Below are 27174 nucleotides of genomic sequence, written 5' to 3'. Positions count from 1 at the left end.
CATTTTGTCCTATAAGTAATAGGAAAGCACAGAGAAACGGGGCAGGACTGCACATTAGCAAGTTCATTTTGTCAGTTGTGTGGATGACGGATTGGAAAAGAGAAAGACTACGAGCTTTACAAATTTCCCCTTTTCCCTAGTGCCAACACCACCAAACTAATTTAGATCTCAGAACAACTTTGAATAATTAATCCTTTATTGAGAGAGGAGAGGATTAGTAGGACGCAGAGCAAGCAGAGTTATATTTCATGGTCCATGTTGTTCTTTATTTTTTCAAGGCTATGCTCCTCTTGCTTTGGTACTCTCTGGAATCTCATGAACAACAATGACTTGTGGCATGCAGTTGGATGGCATTTTGCCTTAGCCAGCTTTCCAGAACAAACATATACTCACCGGTTGGGGCCAACTCCCCCACAATCACACTAGTTCTTAAAAACACATGCCACTGTCAGGTACCAAAGCACCACAAAATGGGCATTAATATATTTAAATTCATCTTTTCCTTTCTTCTCCCAAGTTGCCACATTATCAAATAATTTGTCAATGATTTTGTTTTTGTTTTAGTAAGGCAATCGGGGTTAAGTGACTTGCCCAGGGTCACATAGCTAGTACATGTCAAGTGTCTGGTCTGAGGCCGGATTTGAACTCAGGTCCTCCTGACTTCAGGGCCGGTGCTCTATCCACTGTACCACCTAGCCGCCCCAATAATTTGTCAATGATTAAGGAGAAAGTGAACTGCATGATTTTTATAAACATTCATTTAAACCCTAAGAAGCAACTTACTTTTTATAAAAGCCTACTTCTAGGTATGCTGAAATGGCGATGAGCCAAAAATCCATTAAAATACAGTCACTGCTCTTTGTGTGGGGGAAGGGGTGTTACAGGAGGAAAGGAGGAGGAGGTACAGTTTGAAGACATTTAAATACTCTCCATATCTCTATTGAAAGCCTTTACTTCCTTTAAAGCCTAGTTTAGCCTATCTCTTCCACGAAGGCTTCCCTGATTATTCTAGCTGAAAAAATTCTCTACTTTCTCAGATTTTCTCAAACCATTTTGTCTTGATTTCTTCTTTACCCTCATTGCATCACATTTGTTTATGCAACATGTCCCATCCTTTTCTTCTAGATCATAAGTTTCTTGAGAGTAAGTTCCCTATGACTTTTAATAATCTGTATCCCTAGTGCCTAGCATAGTGCCACGCACATAGTATATATTCAAGAAATGAAAGCAGGTTTGGAATTCATTTCAAACTATGTCCACATACCAGGGCAGCAAGTACATTGATGCTGGACCTTGAGTCAGGAAATCCTGGGTTTGAATCCAGTCTTTGGCACTTACTGAGGTATGTAATTATGGTCAAGTCATTTAATCTGTGACCCTCAATTTCTTCACCTATAAACAGCATGCACTTTGGTATATGGTTACAGGGGGGGGCCTCATAGTTAGGAAAACCCAAATTCAAGTCCTGTCACTGAAATATAATGGTTGTGTGACCCTGGGGAAACCACTTAACATCTTGTTACCATTAGCAACTCTATGATGCTATAACTTGTAGAAGAGTTGATGATCTTCATGGTAAAGGGAGTTTCCCCACTCGGGGTTCACTATGGCAATGAAATCTGTACCAAAAACAAAATAAGGAGGGTGAAGGTGGTGGTGATAGTGCCTGAAATCGCTATTGCTGGGAGTGGTTGTAAGGCTTACATGAGATCAGTAGGTCGCACACTCCTTATAAATGCCAGTACTATCTCTCATCCCCTCTTTCCTTCCAGTTTTGGTGTTTTTCTATATTTCTTTCAAAGTAAACCTCTAGGTGCTAAGGAATTTGCAACACTGAGATTATAGGAATATAGATTGAGAGCTGGATGGGACCAGGAGGCCATCCAATCCAACTCTGTTGCTTTACTTATGAGGGAACTGAGGCCCAGGGAAATTGTGACTTGTTCATTGACAACCTTTGATTGTTAGGTTTCATAAATAATGATGATGATGATATCACTGATGACAACAGACGCCTGGCAAGGCCATGACTTGTCCATTGGCAACACATCATTAAGGTTCATTGACAACAACAACAACAATAATAATTAAATAAGGACAATAATGACAATAAATGGCAATTAAATTGTGAGTGACTTTATCAAGTGCTTCACTGAAATCCAGGTTTATATTGTCTACAGCACCTCCTTGGCTAATAAATTTTCTTCTAATTCTAATGCTCTCAGATTCTATGACTATGTAAGACTATAAGGTATCACCAGTATGCTTTGTCTAAGGCTTTAACACAGAATATTTATTTTTAGTTGAATCTGTTTTTGTGAGTACCACTACTGCCTTATGCTGCATTGTATTTACATTTTTTCCCCTCAAAGTCATTTCACATTTATAAATTTGTACGATCCTCCAAACAGCCTCACAAACTAGAGGTTGGTGGATATGATTTCCCCAATTTTATAGTTAAGGAAACAGGAGCAAAAATGTCAAGTGATTTGACCAAGGCCACATAGCTAGTCAGTAGAAGTTCTGGGACTAGAACCCTGGTTTCTTGACTCTTAGGTCCAGTTCTCTTTCCTTAAGAAAAGATACTACCCCACTCATAGCTGACATCAAAACAAGACTATCCTTTTCTTGGAAATAGCAAATCAGCCACAGGACATGTTTGGAGGTACCCAAAAATACCTTCCCAAGTAGCCTCGCTCGAAGAGTCTAAAGTCCCCACCTTCCTCTGTCCTCTGGGCTAAGGCAATGAAGAACAGTGACAAAATCCAAGATTATTATTTTGAAAGGCTGATACTTAAACTATTGCCATCTAGGAACCCCTCATTATGGATCAGAGTCTCTGATTTACCTGGGAAAAGAACAAGATCTTAAAGTACTGAGATTTGGAACAGATAAGTTTTGATGGGGAAGAGACATAGAAACCTGGGGCATGTGGAACTGTGTAGGAGAGCAAGGCCAAATAGTCATTCCAGAGCTTGGGGAAATCCTAGGCAATAGCAGGTTGGTTATTGGATCTTGAGAAACAGAGCACTATTACTGTCTTTTATATTCTATCTCCTTTTCAAAGGGAATTATCCCAAGTCATTTACTTCCCCTATTTTCCCATTTGTCTTAGAGGTAGACCTGCTTACCAGAACACAACATAACTTGTCTCAAATTTACTGTGCTCTAACACAATTTTAAACCAGGGTTTCTTTTAATACCTTGGTCTGAAGATAAGAAAACCTTAAGACACATTTTGCTGTGGCAGAGGAAGGAGATAGAAAGGGTAGAAGGAACCTGATAGCAAAACAACAACAAAAACAATCACAACAACCCCCCTTCCCCCACAGTACCCCCCCAAAAAAAAAAAAAATCATCACTGTGTTATAGCTCTCTCCCCATTCACTTTCCTTACAGAATGGCCTGAAATATCCACAAAAGTTACCTCAGATCAACAAAAGAAGAAAGCGGGATTTGTTCTGTGAAGTTTGGATTCAGTCAAAGGGCCACACTTGAGCATCTGAAGGGCCCCATGTGGCCTCAAGGCCAGGTTCCCCACCCCTGGACTAGGATATCTTATCATTGGTGAGAATTTGAAACTTCCCTAGAGTCTGTGTGATTTATCAACTAGGAGATAAAAGCTTTTCATTTACCTTAAAATAAAATTATCTGGGAGTCATCCCATCCTAACCACCACTCGCTAAAGGAAGGTGTGCCTGGGAGCTCATTCAGCCACAGGTTATAGGCATTTCATTGACTCAGGTGAGTATGAGATTGGTGAAGTGGTCTGTTTCAAGTCCTAGAAGCTTGGGTAACGGCAGGGATATTTATCACAGAGTTTCATTCCCATTGAAGAGTAAAAAGTAAATGTTCTTCAACATTGGCAGAGGCTCTGACTCTGAAAGAAAAACCTCGATAAATGTAACTCTGAGATTAAAAAAAAAGCAATGGATGCAAGAGATTCATATTGGCTTCAAAGCATCAGCATAAATAACTGTTTGTGTATGGGGGGGAGGGCATTTTAAAAAAATATACCATAGCAGGATCATTTAAACTATGATAAAAACCAAGCATTTGAACACCCCGAATTATCCTTAAGCTTTTCAAAGTCAGAGCTTAAAGCTAGCTGGTGACTCATAATGTTCCACAGTAACTAATGGTAAGTGCTAAAATCAGTTTGTGCAAAACTGTCTTGCTAAAAGTACCATCATTTTTTCCCCCTGTAGGATGATTTTAGTGCTGGTAAAGGATTTATTCTAATAGGCAGGGGAAGGGGAAATCTGATTTTCTTCATTTATCTCATAGTCAGAAATAGCCTGGAAGGCACTAGCACGCTTTGCCTTTCCCTACACGGATCATCTCTGACCCCAAGTAATGCTACTTCCCTGAATGTTTGAGGCTGCTCATATATCTATACACACATATGCATATATAATCTCTACATGTTTATATAGTACATTCGCATTTATAAACACATACATATATACATATACATAAGTAAATACAAACACACACATATGTCCATATATACACATGTATAGATACACAATGTATGTAATACACACATAGTATATACAGATACACATAATGTGTATATGTACATATATATACACATATGTGTATATGTACATATATACACATATGTGTATACGCACATATATGGAAGAGGGGAAAGAGGGAGATCGTTGATGTTTTTTCTATCTATACGAGAAACACTGGGTATGGAATTTCCCTCCCCCGATTAGATCCGTCTCACTCATTTTAAGTTACAATCTTAGAGTAGTAGTTCCCCATTTTTTTGGTCTCAGGACTCCTTTACACTTTTAAAAATTATTAAGGATGCCCTCCCCCACCACCTAAGAGCTTTTGTTCATGTGTGTTATATATATCAATATTTGCCATATTAGAAATTGACATGTCTTAGTATTATTATGAAAATAGACCCCCTAAAAGGGTCTAGGTTGGGAGTGGGGGAGTATTCCACACTTGGAGAACTGGCTCTTTTAGAGAATTGCTGGGGTACTGAGAAGTTAAGTGATTTGTTCACACTCATCCAACCAGTGTTATATCCGAGGCACGACTTTCAGTCTCCTCCTGACACCAAGGCTGACCTTCAATAGAAGGTCATAGGAACCATAGGCCCTCTCTGGGATTCAGTAAAGTAGGATAGGATTACAAAATTATAGATTTTGAGCTGGAAGGAACCGCAGATGTTGTCTACTTTAACACCTTCATTTCCTAAACAAGGAAACAAACTGAGGCCCAGACAGGTTACATGACTTTTCCGTTGACAGATGGGAAGTGGCAGAGCTAGGATTTGAACCCAGGTCTCTGATTCCAAATGTCACAACTAGAAAGGACCTCAGAACATAGAACACAGAATGTCAGGGGACACTGAAGAGGACAGAGAGCAAAAAAATGTCCCAGCAGAAGAGAGTGCTAAAGATATTTGATCTACTGTCCTCATTTAATATATTTAATCTACTGAGATGCAGAGGATGAAAGAACTCAGTCAGAATCCCATAGAGATAATGTGAGGTGGCATTTGAGCTTCGGTCTATGACTCAGTCCAGTATTCTCTGCACTCGGCTCCCTTCCCCTCCCCTCCCCAGCATGCTCATTTTGGTATGATGGTTCCTAAGTGAGCTTATAAATCAAAGTGCTGACTAGATGATCACTTGAGGCCAAAGTTGATGTTACTCATGCTTCAAGGAGTTCAAGTCATGTGTCCCGTTGAACTAGAAAAGAATACTGGCTGTGGAGTCAAAAAAGGAGTGCTGAGGAGTTGGGAGTTACCACTTTGCCACCTGTGTACACTTATATGTGTTCCTCAGCACCACAGACTCTTTGAGCCCACCCTTTCCATGAACTTGTACATACTCACGAGAGAACTCAGACTTCGGCCAAGGACTCTTTCGTATCAACTGTTCTTACTATAGCACATTACTAAATATCTTTTCTAGAAGCCAATTGTGACTAGTGGCTGATAATCAATAGGAAGCACAGGAACAGGGGCTCATAAGACACTATTCCAGAAGCCTCAGGCTCTTAGGGCTGTCTCTAGAATGGGTGAAGCATGGGGATGAGGAGAGAACTGTTCATCATTCTCTAGGGATCTTGCCTGCCAATGGAACTGGTAGTTGGGATTTAGACTTGGAGCAGATGCTCTAAAATACACATCTGCTTTCTCTCCCAATAGAACGTAAGCTACCTGTGTGCAGGGAACAACCGTTTCATTGTTATCTTTGTATCCAGTGCCTAGTCTGGTGCTTGGCACACAATAGATTTTTAATGAGTGATTGTTGGTTTATTGATTGATTGATTGGAGCTGGAAGGTACCTTCATTTAGATAATGAAAACGAAGAAAGGTTAAGAAACCAACTCAACATCACAAAGGTATTCACAGCAAAGGTCATATCTGAAGTCAAGTCTTTGACTCTAGTTCCAGTGCTCTTTTAATCGTACTATGATTCCCCTCATTACACCCTACCCTGCTCTATATCAGTTGAAAGTTGAACCACCCTTCATGGTTTTATATAGATAAAGATGAACAGGACCTTAAACATCATGTCATCCAACCCATCTCACTGTATAGAAGAGGAAACTAAAGTTCAGAGATAGTTATTTGAATTGTCCAAGGTCACATACAGAGTAAAATCCCAGGTTGGATGACCCCAGAACAAAGGTTTTTCCCATTATGCCAAACTATCTCGTAGTACTTCCTCATTTTACACACATGACCCAGGAAATGTTGCCTGGTCCCTTGGTACTGCAGAGATTTCCCTGGCTTTCCTTAATGAGATAGTCCAATCCCATCAATTCCTAAATTTCCCATTTTTTCTGTTTCTTCCTTTCCATTTAAAAGTGCACAGAAGGATCACACCATTTTAGTCAACAAGATCCCTTACCTAAGACTCTTAATCTTTCTGCTCCAACCACCACTTCATTGTCATCTGCAGAAAACAACAATTTTCCATCGACGGTTTTCACCTCAAATTTTTTGCCATAAGCTTCCACTGCTTTGGGACCTAGATTGGGCGTGGGAAGTGGAAAGAGAAGAAAAAGAAATTATGATTATAAATCAATTAAACTTGTCTTTTCATTAAAAAGAAAAAAAATCAAGATAATATCTGGGAAGCTAACATGAGTTCCATCAAACAATGATTTTCACAAGCCATACAAAAAGCTATTTACAGTATTTTATAGTCATACCTTATATGTCAGAATAAAAATCTATGTCCAGATGTAAGCTAATTCCCAGAATATTAAATATTGAACTTGGTTACTGGGGGAAGTTATATAAACCTCCTCCTAGACTCTTTAAAAACAATATAGATTTTTCTCTTCAGTTGTTTTGCATGTAGTATGGCCTGGAAATGGGGTGATGGACAAAACCACCATTTAAGATTTTCTCTAAGCCTAAAATTCTCTGATTGAGTCCAGGGACTGAAAGTCAGGCATTTTAGGAATCTTTTTTCACTCTTTCAGGTCATGCAAATCCCTTAAAGTCCTGGAGTGGAGATACATTGGGATAGATACCTCAACTTCCTTGACAGAGTTAGTTCAGGGCCTACCTACGTGGACAGCATTCAAAACCTGGGAATTACTTGGCTACTCAGGGAATTTACTGTGATTTCCTGTTACCTGAAGCCAAGATCTATTTTGTCCAAAAGACCAACTCTGCATAGATGAATGAAGGGCTTCTGTTAGAGGGTTTCTTCCATACAATCAGCTCAATTTGCATACTTGGCCTCTTTGTCCAATAAGAAATCAAAACAAGTCTTTCACTGTATGGTTTGGGTCACTTAAGATCAGGGCCAACTACCAGAGCAAAGAGGAAATAGCATAGAAATGGAAAAAAAGAAAAATCACAGTTTTACTGGTAAAATGGGCCTTAGACCTATGCCTTAAGTATAAAAGAGGGGCAAGGCGAAGCCCAGAGAGGGAGACTAAGTTGCCAAAGGTAACAGAATGAATTAGTGATAGAGCAACACCCATAATCTAGGGATCTGGATTCCCAGTCTGAATACACATTCCACTAAACCACATTTCTATCTATATAGAAACAGTGACATAGGGGCAGCTAGGCAGAGCAGTAGATACAGCACTGGCCCTGAAGTCAGGAGGACCTGAGTTCAAATGTGGCCTCAGACCAAACACTTGACACTTACTAACTCTGTGACCCTGGGCAAGTCACTTAACCCCAATTACCTAAAAAAAAAAAAAAAAGAAAAGGGCAGCTAGGTGGCGCAGTGGACAGAGCACTGGCCCTGAAGTCAGGAGGACCTGAGTTCAAATGTGGCTTCAGACCAAACACTTGACACTTACTAGCTCTGTGACCCTGGACAAGTCACTTAACCTCAATTGCCTAAAAAAAATAAAAATAAAAAAAATAGAAACAGTGGCATAGACTTAAACCTCCAGGTCTCAAAGAAAACTGTAATGGCTTTCTCTGACCTTCCACTCCCATCCCCATTTCCCCCTAAACAGACACACATACTGCCTAGGTACCCTGGAGTTGCATGTTGCCTTTGCAAGAGCTTTATGGGTAGGAGGAATTTAATACTGTGTTCCTCCCCCTCCCCCATACCTATTTAATTCAGGAGGCAAAAGGCTGGTCCCAGACTAGCCCAAAGAACAAGTGAAATCCCTGAGGAGCATAAGGCCTTTGAGCTAACTCTGAACCCAAAGTGTTGCCTGAGAGTCGCAGAGGAGAAGACCCCTAGATGACTTCACTGAACTCAGAGCGCACGACACAGCGCAGTTATCTTCCTTTTAAGGGCTGCCCAGAGCACACAGTGGGATTTACTGAGGGCCAGCACTATCTGGGTGTTTAAAGCTCAGCACTTGGCAGCATTGGCTGAAACCGGGCAGTCTGGCTCAATAATATGGAAGGCTTGTCCTTTTGTCTGCTTCACTCACAGCTGCCAAACTTCCCCAGTTGATCCAGACATGGCTGGAATTTTACAGATGGAATCTAGAGGGAAAGGCAAGAAAAATGGAAGAATGCCCAGGAGAAAGAACATTCTCTGGGTTAACTTCAAGTCTAAGTCCCACTTTGGGACTAGAAAATCAGTATTCTAAAGTGGCAGGTAAAGTTGGCCACGTAGGCATGCCTCCAACCCTGAAAGGCTCCCTACTAAGCATCAGAATGAGTATCTCATCAAGAAAGAAAGTGGAATCCTGATCTGCAGGCCTCAACTTGTCAACACTCGACTTAAAAAGGGCCTATACATGTGGAAAACAGCTTCCCACACCCATGCCCCTACCACCAGCACCACCTACTACATAGTTGGCATCTTGAGCCCCTTCCCTAAGGAAATCTCCCTTAGTATTTGGTAGGATTCCAGGCTTTAAGCTACTATAAATATCATATTTTAGTTATATTCTGAGTTAAAATTTGTCATTTTGGGCTAGTCTGACAACTTATTTGTTATTCATAACACTATGGGGAAAATACACGTTTCCAAGTTCTGAATAATTGATTTGCACAACGCATCTGTAGTTTGGGCACTATCAACGTTCTGCCTGCCTGCCAGGTCTGATCTCTCTCTTCAGAAGAAGGCAGTGATTTGATAGCCTAGGCTAGGCTCACCAAGTTTGAAAGTTTGGAAAGCCTACTGGGGTGTTCTAGTTCAAGTGATTGATAACCTTTTCATCTCACAGGAGGAAAAAGTGGCCCTGAAAGGGAAGGTGACTTGCGTAAGGCACACAAGAAGTAGTTTGCAGAAGCAGGATTTGATTCCAGAACCTCTGACTCCAGAAACTCTGATTCTAAATCCAGTGCTGTTACTATGACACTGTCTCAGAAAAGAGAGGATCTTATAACAAGAAGAAGTCATAGAGATTAACTATGAGGAACCTCTGGCCTGCTATCTGTGTGCACTGCCTAGTAGAGGAGGAAACTGTGGTTAGATTGGAGGCTTGGCTTTTGCTCATTTATTTGTTTTCATCCAGAGCCAAATCAGGATCCTATCCATCAGCTTTCTCAGAACACAACTAGAAAAGTTCATATTGGAGTTGGGTGTTTTGGCCAACAAGCATCTTGCGAGGCTCATCTGAATCTTAGCAATCTCTAACTTCCACCCTCACCTGGAGGGGTGCTACGGTGAAAGAAAGTGAGAAAGAGAGAGAGAGAGAGAGAGAGAGAGAGAGAGAGAGAGAGAGAGAGAGAGAGAGAGAGAGAGAGAGAGAGAGACAGAGAGACAGAGAGAGACAGAGAGACAGAGAGAGACAGAGAGACAGAGAGAGACAGAGAGAGGGAGAGAGAGGTAGAGGTGGCTCTGGCTGAACTCCAGAGTGGTTGGGCAGATCCAGCTTTATCAAAGCTAGCTCACTCAAGGAAACCAAATATTCCATTGCAAATAAGTGGCAAATGATCAACAGACTAAACAGCTTCTTTTCAAATGTGGGAATCTGGGAGCTCGTGGTTGTATTTATTTCTCTCCTTGCAGCAGTTTTCACACACACGCTTAAATCACTGCTTACTGAAGCTGTTTATTTAATTATTTAGCATTGTGACTGCCAGCCAGATGTTATATAAGCGAGGCTGACAATCCAATGTAACACAGAAACAACATGTTTATGGATTACAGGCTCTGCCATTCAGCAATTCTGCCAGTCCCTCAGTCCCTCAGTTTGTGGAGGGTGTAAGCATTTCACATACTCCATCCTTTAAAACACCCTCCAAACCAGCTGCAGGCAGTGAGTTTCCCAAACTTTAGCCCCAACTACAAAATGATGGATGGAAATGGATTTTTCTTCCAATGGTTGAAGGGCATCTGGCCAACGAAAGACAACTGCTTCCCTATACCTTGGGTAAATTTGTGTTAATCCCAGATGTTTCCATCAGGGTAAGGTTTTGGGACATTTGGACAAATGGCTTCCCCAAATGGAAATGTCCATCTGTGTTCTTTGCCTGACTCCCAAACCAAGCAGTTGGCATTTTCTCCCTGGATGTATAATTCTGTCCTAGAAGAAGAAGGTGTTTTTTTTTCTCTCCCTTTTCTTTCCTTCCCTCCACTAAACCCTAGCAGAATGCTGCCTGTTTGTTACTGATTATAAATTGCACGGGCCAGCTGAACCTATCATTTGGCATGATTACCATTACCCCATGGTCTGTGTTTATTACTTCAATTGTTACTGCTAATAATAACCAATTTCTGTTTTCATTTTGGGAAGATGATGGAAAACACTAGGGAGCTGCTTCCTTCTACAGAGTTGTCACGTGGCCAATGGCTATGGTAGAGAGAGCCGTTCTAAAGCACACGCTCTGCTTGACTTAATAATTCACACGGCATTCTTTCAGCAATATAGCTTGATGGTCTAGCCCCCGTTTCTTCCGCGAACTGGTTGTACGCTTCCTTCCTTACCTGTGATAAGCTGAGTAAGAACTTTAGTCTGGTCATTGAGTATGTTCACTGTAACATTTCTGGCAGATTTGAAGTACAGTGGATTGCCCTATAATAGGAGCACAAGAGAAAACATGTAAAAATGATGCCAGGCTTCCCAGCAGAAAACAACAGCCCTTGTCTGTAAATAGCTTGTGGATTGGGTAGAGCCCAGGGTGAATCTGGTACTCCTAAGTCTTTGCAAAACCGGACAGTGAAGCATTCTCCACTCTTAGACGAATACCAGGCCTTTATCATGGCACCAAATTGCATCCCCCACCCCAACAACTATTTGTCATTGCAGGAACTCATGAGAGAAACAGGACATATGCCTGCTGACAGAACCATTTATAGTCTCCATTAATGTAGAGTTGGGTCTGGAGTGAGGCTTTCTCCACCTCACCTTAGGATTTTGGAACCTGTCAAGCACTGATAAACCTGTTAGGTTATATGTCTCTGGAATAGGATGCTTCCTGTGGACAGAATATGGAGCACCACCAAGGCTAGACTATATACATACAATCAAAGGATCACAGACTCATATGGATTTAGAACAGGGGACATCTAATTCAACCCCATAATTTTACAGAGAAGGAAACTGAGATCTGGAGAGTTTAAGTGACTTGCCCATAGTCATATATCTAGCAAATGTAAGAGGCAGGATGGAAACCCGGTCTTCCTGACTTCAAGTTTCTGCTTTTTCCCCTATACAACACTGCTTGTTTTTGTGGCCTGTCACTGAGATAGCCCACATGAGCGGTATGGCTACATACTGACCAATACTGCGTGTGTGATACAAGTACTCTGGGCCTTGCCACCTCACCCTTCCTGCCTTGAACTCATAAAAGAACAAGCTCTCACAACAGCAAGAAATTTTATATAAATTTCATAGAAGATACACGATTTCTCCCCTCAGGCACCATAACCCTGACGGAAACCAGTCCAGAAAATTATAAGATAATTTTAGGATAGAGAATATTAGATATGCAGCCAAATGGCAAATACACATGTATTGACACCTTCTATGAGCCCATATTGGACATACTAGGGTTAGTTTATGGAAAGAAATCTATGAATTTGGGAGAAAGCTGTCTTTCTGTGCCTCTTATTCAGGGATGTGATGGTAAATGTTTAACAACCAGCTTTCCAAAAAGTCGCAGAGGACTTTTAAGTTTAATCTGCATTATTACTAATGTTTAGACAATCAAGCCCTGATTTGCAGGGGTTGCCAACTTCTGAGATGTAAATGCTTACACTGAACATTTAAAAATTGGCTCTTGGAAGCCGGTTGGAGCTGGCTCCAGCATAACCCTGCTTATTCCACTTTCAGTATTAACCTGACCTAGACATGGATAGTAATCTGAATGACAGAGGCATCCAGTTGAACAGATTCTTTCTGAGTTCAGGGAATTGCGTCTACTTAGGACACTCACTGCAAGGCTTGAATGATTTAATGGAGAAGTTGAGAAACGATATGTAGGATTTTGAGCCAACTCAACTGTGTAATCACACCTTCATCTAGCATTTCTGTTTCTGGAGCACCTAGAAGGCTCGCTCATTCAGCTGGAAAGACTGCTTACTCGCCATTCAGCACAGCAGTTAGAATTAAGTGACCCAGTTCCTCATTATTCCTTTCATCTCCTTTCCTACCTCCAATAGTCTTGTTGGAGAACAAAATATCCATGAAGACAGAGTCAGCCATTCTACCATACGTCTAAGTGGTGGCTGGTCAATCCATGAAGCCCTCCCCATATTGTGCAGCTAAGTGGTGTAGTGGATAGGATACTAGACTTGGAGTAAGGGAAACCTGAATTCAAATCCCCTACTTTATATATTAACTTTGCTTGTAACTCTGGACAAGTCAACCTCTCTCAGCCTTAGTTTTCTCATCTGTAAAATGGAGATAATAATGGCACTTCCATCACATGGATTAGACAATTCAGCCCATGCAAAAATTTCTGGGTCAGTGAGAAGAAATGGGCTCCTTCTGCTCTTTGTTTTGGACATTAAGATGCATGCAAGTATAAACCAACAGATCTTGATAACTGTCACAAGAGGGGTATAGTCATTAACTACTAAGATAAAGGTGCTATGATGTGGATGTTAGCAACAGCATGCAGAGAAAAAAAAAGTAAAGCATTCTTCTGAGCAAAGATTCATCAACCACTTTTTATCCAGTCATGGGTGCCAATAAGCTATTGGCTAGTTTAACTAGGGACTCCCCTCCAAAAAAGGTTTTTGGATTTATCTAGGAAGGAAGAGATTCTTAGGGGTGGGGTATGGAACAATGCTGCCACCGTAGAGGGAGGGCTTAAGTTGAACAAGCTTGATCTCATTGCTTTTAGATTACTTGACAGAGTCTAAATGCAACATCTGATCTCCATTTATACTTTGGATATTCTAGCAACCAAAACAATTTGCAATGTATCAATTTATATTAGTCCCATGGGGCATTAAAGCACTCAGACTTTAGGGGTGCTTTTATTTATAATGTAGAAGCTCTCCTTTTCCTTTTCCTTAAATCTTACCAAACCTACGTCTTTCTCTCTGACTGGCAATAGCAGGTCATATACCTTTTATTCTTGGGCAACATGAAGAAAGTAGTTGAAGGGAAGAATGTGTCCTCTCTACTTTTAAAGATAAAAGAGAAAAATGTAACTGGAGTCAGAAGACATGAATAAACTAGATATTCTGCTTCTTATTACCTGACTTTGGGTAAGTCATCATACCTCTTTCTATTTCTTGTTTCCTCATCTCCATCCTGAGGTCTTTGAAGGATTTGTGCATCCCTGCTCTTCCACCTTTATTCCCACTGCTTGTCACTGACACAGCTTCCTAGCTTCCTTCTTTCTTCCTTCCTTCCTTCCTTCCTTCCTTCCTTCCTTCCTTCCTTCCTTCCTTCCTTCCTTCCTTCCTTCCTTCCTTCCTTCCTTCCTTCCTTCCTTCCTTTTTTTCCTTCTTTTCTTCCTTCTTTCTCCCCTTTCCATCTCCCCTTTATGTTTTGCCTTTCCCTATAGAGTGGAGCTTCTTGAGAGACTGGCTTGTTTTCTTATTTTGGCATCCATAGCATTTAGTACAGCGTCCAACACACCGTAAGCACTTAATCAATGTTCCATATGACTATCTCATCTGGAAAATAATGATGAAAAACTAAGTGACCTCTCATGATCCTGCAGTCTTACATTTTCGCAAACCCCCAAAACGTCAACAGAATTGTTGAAGATCCATTTACGAGGAGGTGGAGTTAGACTGTAATTTCTACAATCTGCCACTCAATGCAGGCTGGTCTTGATGCCTTTATGAAACTTGAAGTTTTAGCTCTGAAGTCTTGCTAACCAAACCGTTTGTATTTAAAGGGTACTTGGTATCCAGTAGCACTTTCATTCTGAAAATCACGTACGGAACATCAGATCACCTGTCAAGTCACTTGTGCCTGTCAAGGCCAGCACAGGACTTTAAAGGGTCAGTGGTTTTGTTTGTTTGTTTGTTTGCTTATTTTTACTCCCAAGACAAGTGCTGTAGGGAACAAGTTTGCAAAGAGATGATGAGTAATGATATTTGGACTGATTTCTTCTGGGATATGAGGGTGACGGTGCGTAGAGAGAGAAGACGGTTTCATTAGAGTAAATCCTCAAATTGTGTGTGTGTGTGTGTGTGTGTGTGTGTGTGTGTTGCATGTCAGGATGTAGACAGAAAGAATGTCTATGTAAGGTGTAGCAGGCATTGTCACAACCCTGGGTAATAGAAAAAACACTGGATTTGGAGTTGTTAACGATATATTAATAGTTAACATTTATAAACCATAGCTAACATTTATAACCACTAAGTGGTTTACAATTATTATCTCATTTGATCCTCACAACAACCCTGGGAGATAGGTGCTATTATTATCCTCATTTTTATAGATGAAGAAACTGAAGTAAACAGGGGTTAAGTGATTTGCCCAGGGTCACACAGCTATTAAGTGTCTAAGGATGGATTTGAACTCAGGTCTTCTTGATTTCAGGCCCAGTGTTCTAACCCACCTAGATGGCCTAGGTTAGAATCCTGGTTCTGCTCCTTACTATCCATATGACCTTGGGTAGAGACGTTCCAGGTCTCAGTTCATACATCTATGATCTGGGAATGAAAATACCTGCATTTCCTGCTATACAGGGTTTTTGAAAGTAAACTGCAAAGTTTTCTAGCAATGGGACTTCTCCTTGATTGCTATTACAGCTTTTCGTAGCTCTCCTAAGGTAAAGGCCCAGCCAGAGTTCAGGCCTGTTTTCAGTGTTTATTATCATGGGCATGAGTCACATAACATGCTTCTGATATGAGCAGCAGCTCCCCCAGCCCATTCATTTTGAAGTAGGAAGCCAGATGTTTCCCTGGTTCAGGTTAGCACAGATATTTTTAAAAATTGGAAATTGAACATATTTTTATTAGTCTTCTGGGAAAGAGGAAAAGCATTTAATGTAATACTAGCATAGATTTCCATAACTTCCATTAGGAAATTACTTTCAGGCTAAAAACATTCCACCTCCCTTCACCCCACATTGTTTCAGGCAGTATTTAGTAGATTAAAAATATTTTAAGCTGTGAATTAGAATTTAGGAAAGTCTGAGCTTTGAAATATGGATAGAGTGATTAAATGGGGTAAGAGAAATCTGTGTATCCAAGCTGCTGCGAGAGCCAAGATAGTGTAAAAGGAATGGGAGTCAAGAGATCTGGGTTCTAATCCCAGTAATGCCACTGAAATGAGCTGTGTGACCTTGGGCAAGTCATTGCCCATCTCTGTATCTCAGTTTTTTTCTTATATAAAATGAAAATGTTCCATAGGATAATCTCTCTGGCTTCTTCTAGTTCCAGGTCAATGTTCCACAGCAATGGTTCCCAACCCATGGACTCAGGACTTCTGAGGCCAATGGAATAATTACAAGGGATTTATATATGCAAAACAAGTACTGTCATTTTTATCTTTGTCTCCAATAGGGTACTCAATGTGACCCAATGTAGTAAATAAGAAAGTATAACTCTGCAGACTAAATAGTGACTTTTGCACAGATGTATTATTATTTTTTTAAATGTATGTAAGATGCGGGGTGTAATAATTTGTTGTTGTCGTTGAGTTGTTTCAGTCATGACCGACTCTCTGTGACCCCACTTGGGGCTTTCTTGGCAAAGATAACGGAGTAGTTTGCCATTTCCTTCTCCAGCTCATTTTACAGATGAGGAAATTGAGGCAAACAGGGTTAAGTGACTTGCCCAGGGTCACACAGCTAGTAAGTGTCTGAATCTGGATTTGAACTCATGTCCTCTTGATTCCATTGTATGTACTCTATCTACTATACCACCAAACTGCTCTAAAATACAAATTCATTTAAAAACTGTACTGCATTTACAGGAGCTTTTTGTCATCGTATATTTTCCCAATTAGCAGATACTCATAGTGCAACTACTATCATATGGACTCTATGAATTTTTTTGTGTCAAAAAGGGATCTTCTTACTGGAAAAGTTCAAGACCCATTGTCCTAAGTTCCCTTCTAGAGTAGCTCTGACACTATATTTTCTAGCATCCCTCCCTACTCTACCATTCTGTGTTCTCAGTGCTCTTCCGGCCCTGTGTTTCACATTCTAAAGTCTCTTCTGGCTCTGACAAGCTATGTTCTAAGTCTTCTTCTGGCTTTAATGCTGTATTAAGTTCCCTTCCAGGTCTGCATTCTATGTTTTAAAGTCCTTTCCAGCTCTGACATTCTGGGATCTAAGCCCCATTCTAGTTTTGACATTGTGTTCTAAACCTCCTTTCAGTTTAAATGTTCTGGGTTCTCAAGCCTCTTTCATCTCTGATTGTGTTTCTCCAGTATTTCTGTATTTCCAACTCTGCTGCTTCACCCCTTTCTTTCAAAGTCTGATGTTTTTAAATGCTATACACATGCTTTGAATATAATTCAAAGGACTCTGGAAGCTCTTCCCTCTTGCAGAAGAGGAATTATGTCTAGATGGGAAGGTCATAACTGCTTTGCTCAATATTTATGTCAGGAGATAAAAAAAAAACAACACCCTTTCCTTTTTATTACTATTTCCCAATAACATAGTATGACATTAATTGTTCTAATGCTCTGAGACCCAGGGAAACAGAATCAATACAGCATCATCACCTTAATAAAGGGCTAATAACACACAATGCAGCCTGTGATGTTTAGCCTACATTACTCTAATGTTCTCATATATTTTGCACTTCAACTCATTAGTCTGTTCCACCAAGTCCTCATCTTAGAGAGGAAGGAGTAATATGAATAAATCATCTTGCTACGAAGCAAGTTTATGTTTCCAATTTGAACAATAGATTTGTCCGCTAGGAAGAAAGCTTTGCACAGATGATGGATGCGCGAAGCCACCCACTGCAGCTCGGTAAATGTACTTTTCGTTTCACAGTCTGACTCTGTCTTCAGAGACCGATCTGGTGAAACAAAAGCTGGGCAAAATAGATTTCGGCATCTTTGCAGTATTGTAACAACTGGAGGAGAGGCTGTTCCCATCTTTGTCTCAGACAGTCTCTTGGCACGTGTGGGCTGCTGCGTCCCCAGCCTGTGTCCCTTCCTCCATCTTTGCCCTCTCCAACTTTCCCCCCAGTGTTCTGATCAGGAAACATTTAGTGTCATCATCTGTCTGTGCCTTTAGGGCTAGGGAAGGTTAATTTCTGCCGCTGGAGAAATTGCTCTCATGCTAGTTGACTTTCAATAACCTACCTGTAGGCAAACATCTGAAGGCAAACCCTCACAGATGCCTCCCCTCAGGCAAAGCTATACTGTTAGAAAGAAAAGCACCCTAGGCTGGCACATACTTTGATTCAACGCTAACTTTGCTGCAGCTGCATTTTCCTAAATGGAGGGAACCTTGCAAACAACTGCTCCAGTGTTTTCTGAGATCTGGTGCAGGGGGGGCAGGGGAGAGAAACAGAGACAACAATATTTGATAAAATTCCATTTTTCTGAGATCATCAGGAAATGAAGCGTAATATCGTCTTAGATTTCCTATATAACAGAAAATTATCCTTTCAAGTACCAAGTTCTTAAATGTTAATGTATTTGTGACAATTATATAAAGATGGCCTTGAGTTCAAGTGCAACCCCTGACATTAATTGGCAGTATGACCTTGGGTAAGTCATTAAAACTTTCAGTGCTATAGACAATAAGTTGCCCAGCAAGAAGTGACCTGCATCGATAGTTTCCTTTCACAGAAGTTCTCAATACTGATGAAATCACAGGTTCAAGCCCCATCCTTAACCCCAATATTTCTAAAATATTTATGTTGTTTTTCTTTGCCAAGGACTTAAAAAATAGCTTTCTTCCTCACCTTGATGACTCAGGATCATCATTAAGAATGGGAATAATGAAAATACCTTTTCTTGGGGAGGGGAAGGTGCTCTGAACCTGTGACTCATTGGTATAAGGAACTCGGGGTGAGCAAATTCCCTTCTACCAACGCAGACTGGCAACTATTCTGAAATTTACAGTCATTCCGTGATTAGGTGAGTTGCCCAGGGTCACATAGACAGCATGTGTTAAAGATAGGACATTAAATCAGATAGTTGTAGACCTTCTCTCTATCCACTAGGCCAGACTGCCTTCATAATATTATATCACATCACATTAATAATAGAGTGATGTCTCCAGGGGCTATAGAGGTATATAGAACTATGCTAAATTGTCCCTATGTTAAATTGTCCCACACTGCTGCTGTGTTTTTATATTTCTTGTATCTCTTTTTCCAAGTTTGCGTGTCTCCCTATTCTAATTTGTTCTTTCTTTCCTGCTAAGGCTCGAAAAACCAGAAAAGCAAACCTGTTAGAATTATAGAACTAAGGAATAAACAGAGTCTGGACAAACAGCCTTCGGTATCTTCTGTACAAAAAGCGTAGAGAGTGCTTTGGGGCAGCCTTCTCGACCAGTGAGAGAACTTTTCACTTACTTTTGGATCCCCTGAGGCTGCCAACAGACTGGCCTCAGGATAAATTAAAAGGAAGGCAGAGATGGGAGAGATCAATGCATGTTAGAGAATCTTAGATTCTATAATCTAGGGGCTAGTAAAAATGCAAGATAAAGCAAGAAGGAAGATGGGAGCACGTGTGTGTGTGTGTGTGTGTGTGTGTGTGTGTAGATGTTTCTTGATTTTCAGAGGATTCCTTTTGTTAACGAAGATATCTCGCCAAGTAATGAGAGCAAAGTTGGATGGTTTGCAAAACAGTTTCCTGACTTGTGAATAATAGTCTTAAGTGAATTCATCTGAATCCTTCCAGGAGGCCTCAATCACCTGTTAAGGAAGATAACTGTCCAATGATTCAAAATGTCTTGAACTCCTTTAGAGCTCACAGTAAGACTAATCATTCAGTTTCGAGTGACTGTTTTCTACATCTCCGGGGAGACACCTGAGTTTCTAAATCCTATTCCCATTGAACACCGCGTACTTAATGACTCTAGGTGAGTTATTTGATTTCCATCAGCTTCAGTGCCCGATTCTAAAACATCAAGCAAACCATACAGAACTAGTTCATGGAAGCAGCATGGGGGAATAGTGAGCCCATTGTCTACCTTAGACACATACACTGTGTTATCCTACACAAGTCACTTAACTTCTCTATTGCCTCAATTTCTTCCTCTACAAAATGAGTGGGTAGGACTTGCCTGCCTCTGGGATTCTTTACAGATCTAAGGCTATGACCTGACATTACATGTAACTGCTACATGCCACATTGAGTTGATCTCATTTCTTCCTCCTTCCCAGTTCATGAGATCACAGTTTCACAGACCTAGGGCTGGAAAGGATTTCAGAGGACACCTAACCCAACCTGTAACAGTTGGAGGTGCTCAGTATGTGCTTAATAAATACTTGGTGATTAATTTCTTAAGGTCATGAAGTTAGCAAGCATCCGAGTTGAGATTTGAACCCAGGTCCTCTGTTTCTAGAGCCAGAGTTCTTTCCAGTGTACCCCAATAAAAGGCAATAGATTCTAGGATCATAGGCCTAGAGGGACAGATAGATGGCACCGTGGAAGCAGTGCTTGGCCTGGAGTCAAGAAGATTCCTCTTCTTGAGTTCAAATCCAATCACAGACACTTAGTAGCTGTATGACCTTGAGCAAGTCACTTAAGCCCATTTGCCTCAATCTACTCATTGGTAAAATGAGCTAGAGAAGGAAATGGCAAACCATTTGCCAAGTATCTTTGCCAAGAAAGCCCAAAATGGGGTCACGAAGAGTTGGAAATGACTGAAACAACTGAATGATAAGCTTGGAGATATAAGAGATCTTGGAGTAGAATCCTTTTATTTTACAGATGGGGAAACTGAGGCAGGATTTGATGTATTAAATACAGACAATATGTATGATGGACATTCGCAGAAAGGATGGAGGGAAGATGAGGAAGGGCATGCTCAGAAGCATGGAGTTAGAACTTTCGGTGGTCCTTCTTGGCTGGAGCTCAGGGTTTGTATGGAGAAATGGTAGATAAGCTTTGAAAAGTAAGCTGGAGACTAGGATGATCTCTGATAACAGTCTAAGACTTTATGTTCAAAGCCATCAGAAGTGACACAAGAAAGAAATTTTAATGAAATCAATGGGGCAGCATGGATTAAAGGAGATTGGAAGGAAGCCGGCCATCGAGAAGTTACTGAAATAATGCAGGCCTGAGTTTGGTGTGGTGACAGAGGGAGGGAAAGGTTGCCATAGAGACGCAAAGAAAAGATCTGGTAACTAACTGATTAGTAGAGGCAGGGGTGGGCCTGTGATTCCATCAATGTAGGGAACTCCCTGGTGAGGAAACTGTCTCTTTGGCAGTGCAGGCGAGCACCTTTCCCACAACTTTTAGAGAGTTGCCTTAGGGTGAAGCACTGACAGGTGAAGCACCTTGCTTGAGGTCATATAGCCAGTAAGTATTTAGGTCAGGGCTTGAACCTCCTGGCTGTAAGGCTAGCTGATTCTCTAACCATTATGCAATATTTCCTTTCACACTGACTAACTATGGAAGACAAAATAACGGAAGGAGATAAAGATGCCAGGAAGATTTTAAGATTTTAAGGGAAGTTAACCGGGACAATGATGTGACCACTGATTTTGTTTTGGTCCAGACCAGTGATTTTGTTAGTCTAGGGAGCTCCCAGTGAGGAAATTCCCTCCAACAATAGAGATCAGCACTTATTCTTCAATTTATAGTAGCAGAGCTGAGGTTCTCTTTTTTGGAGGTCATGAACCCTTGAGGCAATCTGGTGAAGTCTTATGGACCTCTTCTAAGGAAAAAAAAATGTTTCTAAATATATAAAATAAATGCTTAAGGTTACAAAGGAAAACAATTATATTGAAATAAAGATGTGTTTTTTCCCCTATCAAACCCAGAGAGCCCTGAAAATCTGTCTTTGGAACCTAGGATAAGAACCCCTTATAAATGAGATTCTTGGAGCACCAAGAAGCCGAGTGACTTATCCATGGTCACAATAATGTCAGGAATAGAACTGGAACCTGGGGCTTTCTGACTCCAAGGTCTCTTATCCATTATTCTCTATCCTTGACCTCATGTTTTTTCTCCATTTCCATTGGCAGACATGGTCAAATCAGTAGGAAAAGCTGCTTTTATGAATATGAGGATAAGTTCAGCTTTAGTTATGTGGATTCTGAAATGATAGCATGGAAGCCAAGCACAAAGGTACATTTGGAAAATGTGATTTAATGGAAGTGGTTATTCCTTCCTCTGGTGTAGATCACAAACCTTGTAAGCCATCATTTTCCTTATGCTTTTCAAAAAATGCTCCCTAGAGGATCTACCTAACTGGCTGTAGGTCTTCCTCTTGTTCTATTAGTCTCTCTGGCTATCACCGTGTCACGTGGGCCTGCTTTCTATTGTGTCTTGTGCTCACTAAGTGGCTGGTCCATTTTGTTTTCTGGGCATATATATCCTTGGTAATGTCTTTTATGGGACCAATCACAATTTCAGAAGAACAATGACCAGGGGTAATGGACGTAGGGTACATAAGGGGACACATTCCAAGGTGAGAATGTGTTTTGCTTGACTGTGCATATTGGTTACAAGGGTTTTGTTTTTCTTTTTTCCCAAATGGAGAGATTTTTTGTTAATTGAAAGAAAATAAATTTAATGAAAAAATAAAGGAAATATACATTTGGAGGGGAATCTTTGGAGCCTAGGAGAGAGGACTGAAGAGCTCCTCCAAGGGGAGATAACTGCATTGAGGTTATAGGTGAAGACTTAGAAGGAGATGCAAGCTCTGATACATGTGGAGAGAGAAGAACAAAGGGTCAATAACTGAACTTTAAGTTAATCCACAAATGAGACCTACACTAAATATATTGAGGTATCCTGGACTCTGGGATTAGACGGCTCTGTCATTTGCTCCCTGAGCTACTTTTAGGAAGTCCTTATACCTCTTGGATTCTTCAGTTTCTACATTCGTAAATTGAAAGGGTGGATTATCAGAGATATAAGACAAGTGGCCAGAATCAGACGAAAATATAATTGGGAAATACTGAACAAAATAAATAAAGATACAATAGAACATAAATAATGGCAATAAATCATTTTCTAAGTAAATGTGTGCCCTGCAGGGATCCAAATGTAAGATGTAGTGGCCCCTGTTTCTGAGTTCAATATCACTGGATAAGATAATTTCTTAGATCCCTTCTAGATCTTAATCTATGTTCCTCTGAATAAGAAGAATCTTATTTTTGCTTCCTCTCCACTTAGTCTCAACAGAGCAAACTGAAGTCTTGAGTTAAGCATTAAACAAATCTGGTATTTAAGCAATAGGTCTGATTTCTCAGCCCTAGGTTCAAGCAATGCGATAACGTTTTCCTTCGGTTTCCCCCATTTTGGCCTTAAAGCCTAATGTTCCTACACTAGTGGAAGCAGAATTACAGAAGCAGAAGGCTAGGTTAAGTTTTAAAATAATCCAAATTGCTGGAGGTATCTCCTTCACTCATCTCTAATCAAGAGCTGATAGAAGTCTTTGAAAGAGTGATAGAGACTGGATTTGGAGCCAACTTTTAATCAGAGGGCTCAAATCGAGTAAGTGTTGGGAGCTATAAATCAGGAGACTTAGATTTGTTCTGTTCCTAGAGGGACCAAATTTTGGTTTCAGCTTTTTACATTGAACTCCCAATAGTGTCAGTTCTCGAGAGTTAACAGGGTGTACTGTAAACATAAACAAGCAACTTTACATCTCTGAGTTTCAATCAACTCTATGAAACTGAAAGATACTGACCAGCTATAAATTATGTAAGGGTAGTGCACAAAGACTTTTCCACACTGACAGAATCACATATCCTTAATGCACTGACATTTTGAGAAAAATGTATTAGAATGCAGTTATACTCCATTAAAATGTGTTCACAAACATAATACATATAGATATATGCCATAAGAGAGATATAAACAAAATAGCACTTATTTCAGAGAAGATGCCAATCTATATTGAGAGTTTATAATACATGTGTATCGACTATCTATTGATCAATCTACCTATCTATATATTTTGTTATTGTTCAGTCATTTTCAATTGTGTCTAACTCTTTGTGACTGCATTTGGGTTTTCTTGGCAAAGATAACTGAAGTGGTTTGCCATTTCCTTCTACAGCTCATTTTCCAGATGAGGAAACTGAGGCAAACAGAGTTAAGTGACTTGCTCAGGTCACACAGCTAGTAATTGTTTGAAGCCAGATTGGAACTAAGTAAGAGGAATCTTCCTAACTTCAGGCCCAGCATTCTATCCATTGAGCCACCTACTTGCCTCTATCTATCTGTCTATCTGTCTGTCTATCTGTCTGTCTGTCTGTCTATCTGTCTATCTATCTATCTATGTACATATGTATTTATAATATACATATATACACACGCACACACACATGCACTCACATACTTTGGCAGGGTCATAAAACCAGTAAACCAGTATGTATTAGAGGCAGCACTTGAGCCCAGGTCATTCTGAATTCTAGGCTGTCTCTATCCACGATACCATACTCCTTTTTTCAATGGCATCTTAATGTGTTATAGACATTAATGAAGTCACAAGCCCACCCTGCCCTACTCCCCATATGTATGTGTGTATATATACATGTATATATGTGCACATACATACATACATACATACATACATATACATACATATTATACACACACACACACACACACACACACACACACACAAGGTTATTGCTTTACCCAAGGATCCTTTCTTTTATCAACAGAGAGATTTAATAGACTATTCTGAAATAATGAGTATATTCAAAATGATTTCTTGAACCTTAAATTTAGATTAACATGAATACAGCTGTTGTATTAAACAATCCTAAGTATATATTCTACCCAATTCTACTTCATTCTAAAATATAAAAATAAGATCTTCTTGCCTCCTCCACAAACTTATCCTTATTTTCACAGCTGGTAGTGAAATTTTCCTTATCTCATCTCTATTGCCTCATATGCCTGTATACTTATCATATGCTAATTTGTATTTTATTGACCTATCTTTGTGCCTTATCATTATTCCTGATCCTAAGCTCCTTAAAGGCAGGGACTGGGCCTCATTTATCTTTGCATCTCTTTCAGCACTAAAAACAGGTGTTTGTTGATGTTTAAAATGGTTTTTATACATTTAAAAGCATTTTCATATTTATATTATCTCATTTCATCTTTACAGCATCCTTCTTGTGAAGGACGGGTATGAGAATCCTCACCTCACAGACTGGGCAATAAAGGTGCAGTGATTTGCTCAAGGTCACACGGTCACAGAGCTGGTACCAGGGCTTCCTGACCTTCCATCCTTGCTCTTTCCACGCCCCGCCCCCCCCGGCCCCGGTGTTTATCCCATGACATGTGCTAATGTGATGTTTTACAACATGTAACTTTTCAAATATACGAAAACAAGCACAGACTGCATCTTTCAATTTCTTCCTTCCTGAGCATTCAGGCTAGATGTTAAATGCTTTGGTGCCCAAATACACATAGCCTGCTGGGTTGGCAGCCTTCAGGTCAAGTCTGCTGAAGTTCATATCTCCCAGGACAGTGGACATTAGATAGAGCCGCCTCTCCCCCGTCTTTACCAGTATTGTACAACTCACAGAAAGTCAATATTCTCACAACAGAAGTAGTTTGTAAAGATGTCTTCTAATTTGGATCTGCTGGATTAGAAGGGATGGCAGGGCCAATAGCTATGTAGGCTAGTAATCATAATAATTTACATTGATAGAACCTCTATAATTTACTAAGCATTTTTTTGAAACAGCCCTGTGAAGTAGGTATTGTTATGCCCATTTTACAGATGAGGAAAGTAAAAAGAGAGCTTAAAGGGCTTTTCTGAGGTTACACAGATATTAAATCCTAGACCAGGGACTCTATTTCAGGTCTGATGACTCTGAATCCGACATTCTTTCTCTTATACCAAAAATGGGGTAGAGGCCACGGGTATTTCCAGGTTTCTTTGGAATTGCTGATAGGAGAAAAACCTCAACAAAATGTAGACAGTGCTTGAATTTATAGCTGAGGACAAGTCTTTAAGACAGGAGTCTTTATTTTAGAAATAAACCATCCTGAGACTTAAAAATGGGGCCTGCTGCAGCTTGGTGCCCAATGTCTTTAAAATTCAACATTGCCGATGCAAGAAATGAAGGGAAATTGCTGTTCTGTGTTCTTTCTGTTGTTCAAAGTGCTAATGAAACTGTCCCTTGTGGAAGATAAATGAGGATTTAATAGGTGAGATGCCTTGTCTGGAATTGCTTCCTCAACTCTCTTATGAATGAGTCCCCAAAGAAAACGTGCTGGATTCACACTCTCTCCTGGGAGCTCAGTTGCTTTGTAGAGCACTTTTAGGACATGGGAAGAAAATAGGCATTATTATTTCCATTTCACTGATGTAAAAACTGAGGTACAGAACTCAACCAATCTTAAAGGATTATTGTACACCTAACTCTTTTCCAGCATCGTGCTGGGCACTTGAATGGATATGTAGAAGTAAATAACATAGTTACTACCCTCAACAATCTATTTGTGGAGATAAAATAAATACCCATGCAATGATTATAAGTCACTATCAGGGATCACATAAGTAAGGGTCATGTAGAGTTACACTGATTATTAATATGCTCTGATAGTTATTTGTATAAACCAACCCCTCCACAGATGTTCGTACATTCAGAAAGACTTCATGGAGGTATTTTCTCCCTCCTTGAGACTTGTTCAAGACTGCATAGTAAGGTAGAAAAGGAGAAGAACCAAAGACTTTCGAATATTTGTTTTGAAATGAAAAGAGCACTGGATTTTGAATTTGAAGTCCTGGGTTCAAATTTCAGCTCTGTCACTTGAAACCAAGGTGACTTGGCCAACTAATTTAACCTCTCTGACCTTTAGTTGCCTCATCTGCAAAACGAAGAGGTTGGTCTAAATGACCTCTAAGCTTCCTTTGAGTTACAAATACTACAAGACCCCTTACATGACCACAACCCAAAGAGGTTCAAAATGAACACATGCCTTTCACAACAAAGGGCAGGAAGCCTGTGGCTTGTTGGGGGAAAGGAATGTGCTGAAGCCAGCAGGGAATATGGCCTCTACTATTCTGTTTTACTGATGACCTCAGTCACATTGAGAACCCACACAACCCTTGGAAAACTTGTCTTCCCTCCACGAACGATGGCCCCCTCTAATTTTTGGTGTGGTGTACAAACCAAGACTTTGTCAATAATTTCCCCCACACAAGCCTCTCTGCATTTTTTCAGAGTTGTTTGTACATATTTTTCTTTGCCTCTTTACTGAGATTCTTTT

General features: G+C 40.3%; 1 protein-coding gene across 2 annotated transcripts in view; it reads right to left on the bottom strand.

The window, feature by feature from the left end:
* SGCD (sarcoglycan delta) overlaps positions 1–27174 on the bottom strand; it is a 494181-nt gene that overhangs the window by 155102 nt on the left and 311905 nt on the right. For both annotated transcript variants that reach the window (XM_020974625.2, XM_020974624.2), the window contains exons 4-5: positions 11355–11442; positions 6891–7010 (exon numbers count right to left, since the gene is read on the bottom strand). In XM_020974625.2, coding sequence (XP_020830284.1) covers positions 6891–7010; positions 11355–11442 — 208 coding nt within the window. The remainder of the gene's footprint in view (positions 1–6890; positions 7011–11354; positions 11443–27174) is intronic.

The sequence above is a fragment of the Phascolarctos cinereus genome, unplaced genomic scaffold, assembly GCF_003287225.1.
Source record: "Phascolarctos cinereus isolate Bilbo 61053 unplaced genomic scaffold, phaCin_HiC Scaffold_2;HRSCAF=192, whole genome shotgun sequence".
NCBI lineage: Eukaryota > Metazoa > Chordata > Mammalia > Diprotodontia > Phascolarctidae > Phascolarctos > Phascolarctos cinereus.
This window is presented reverse-complemented; position numbering and strand designations above follow the sequence as displayed.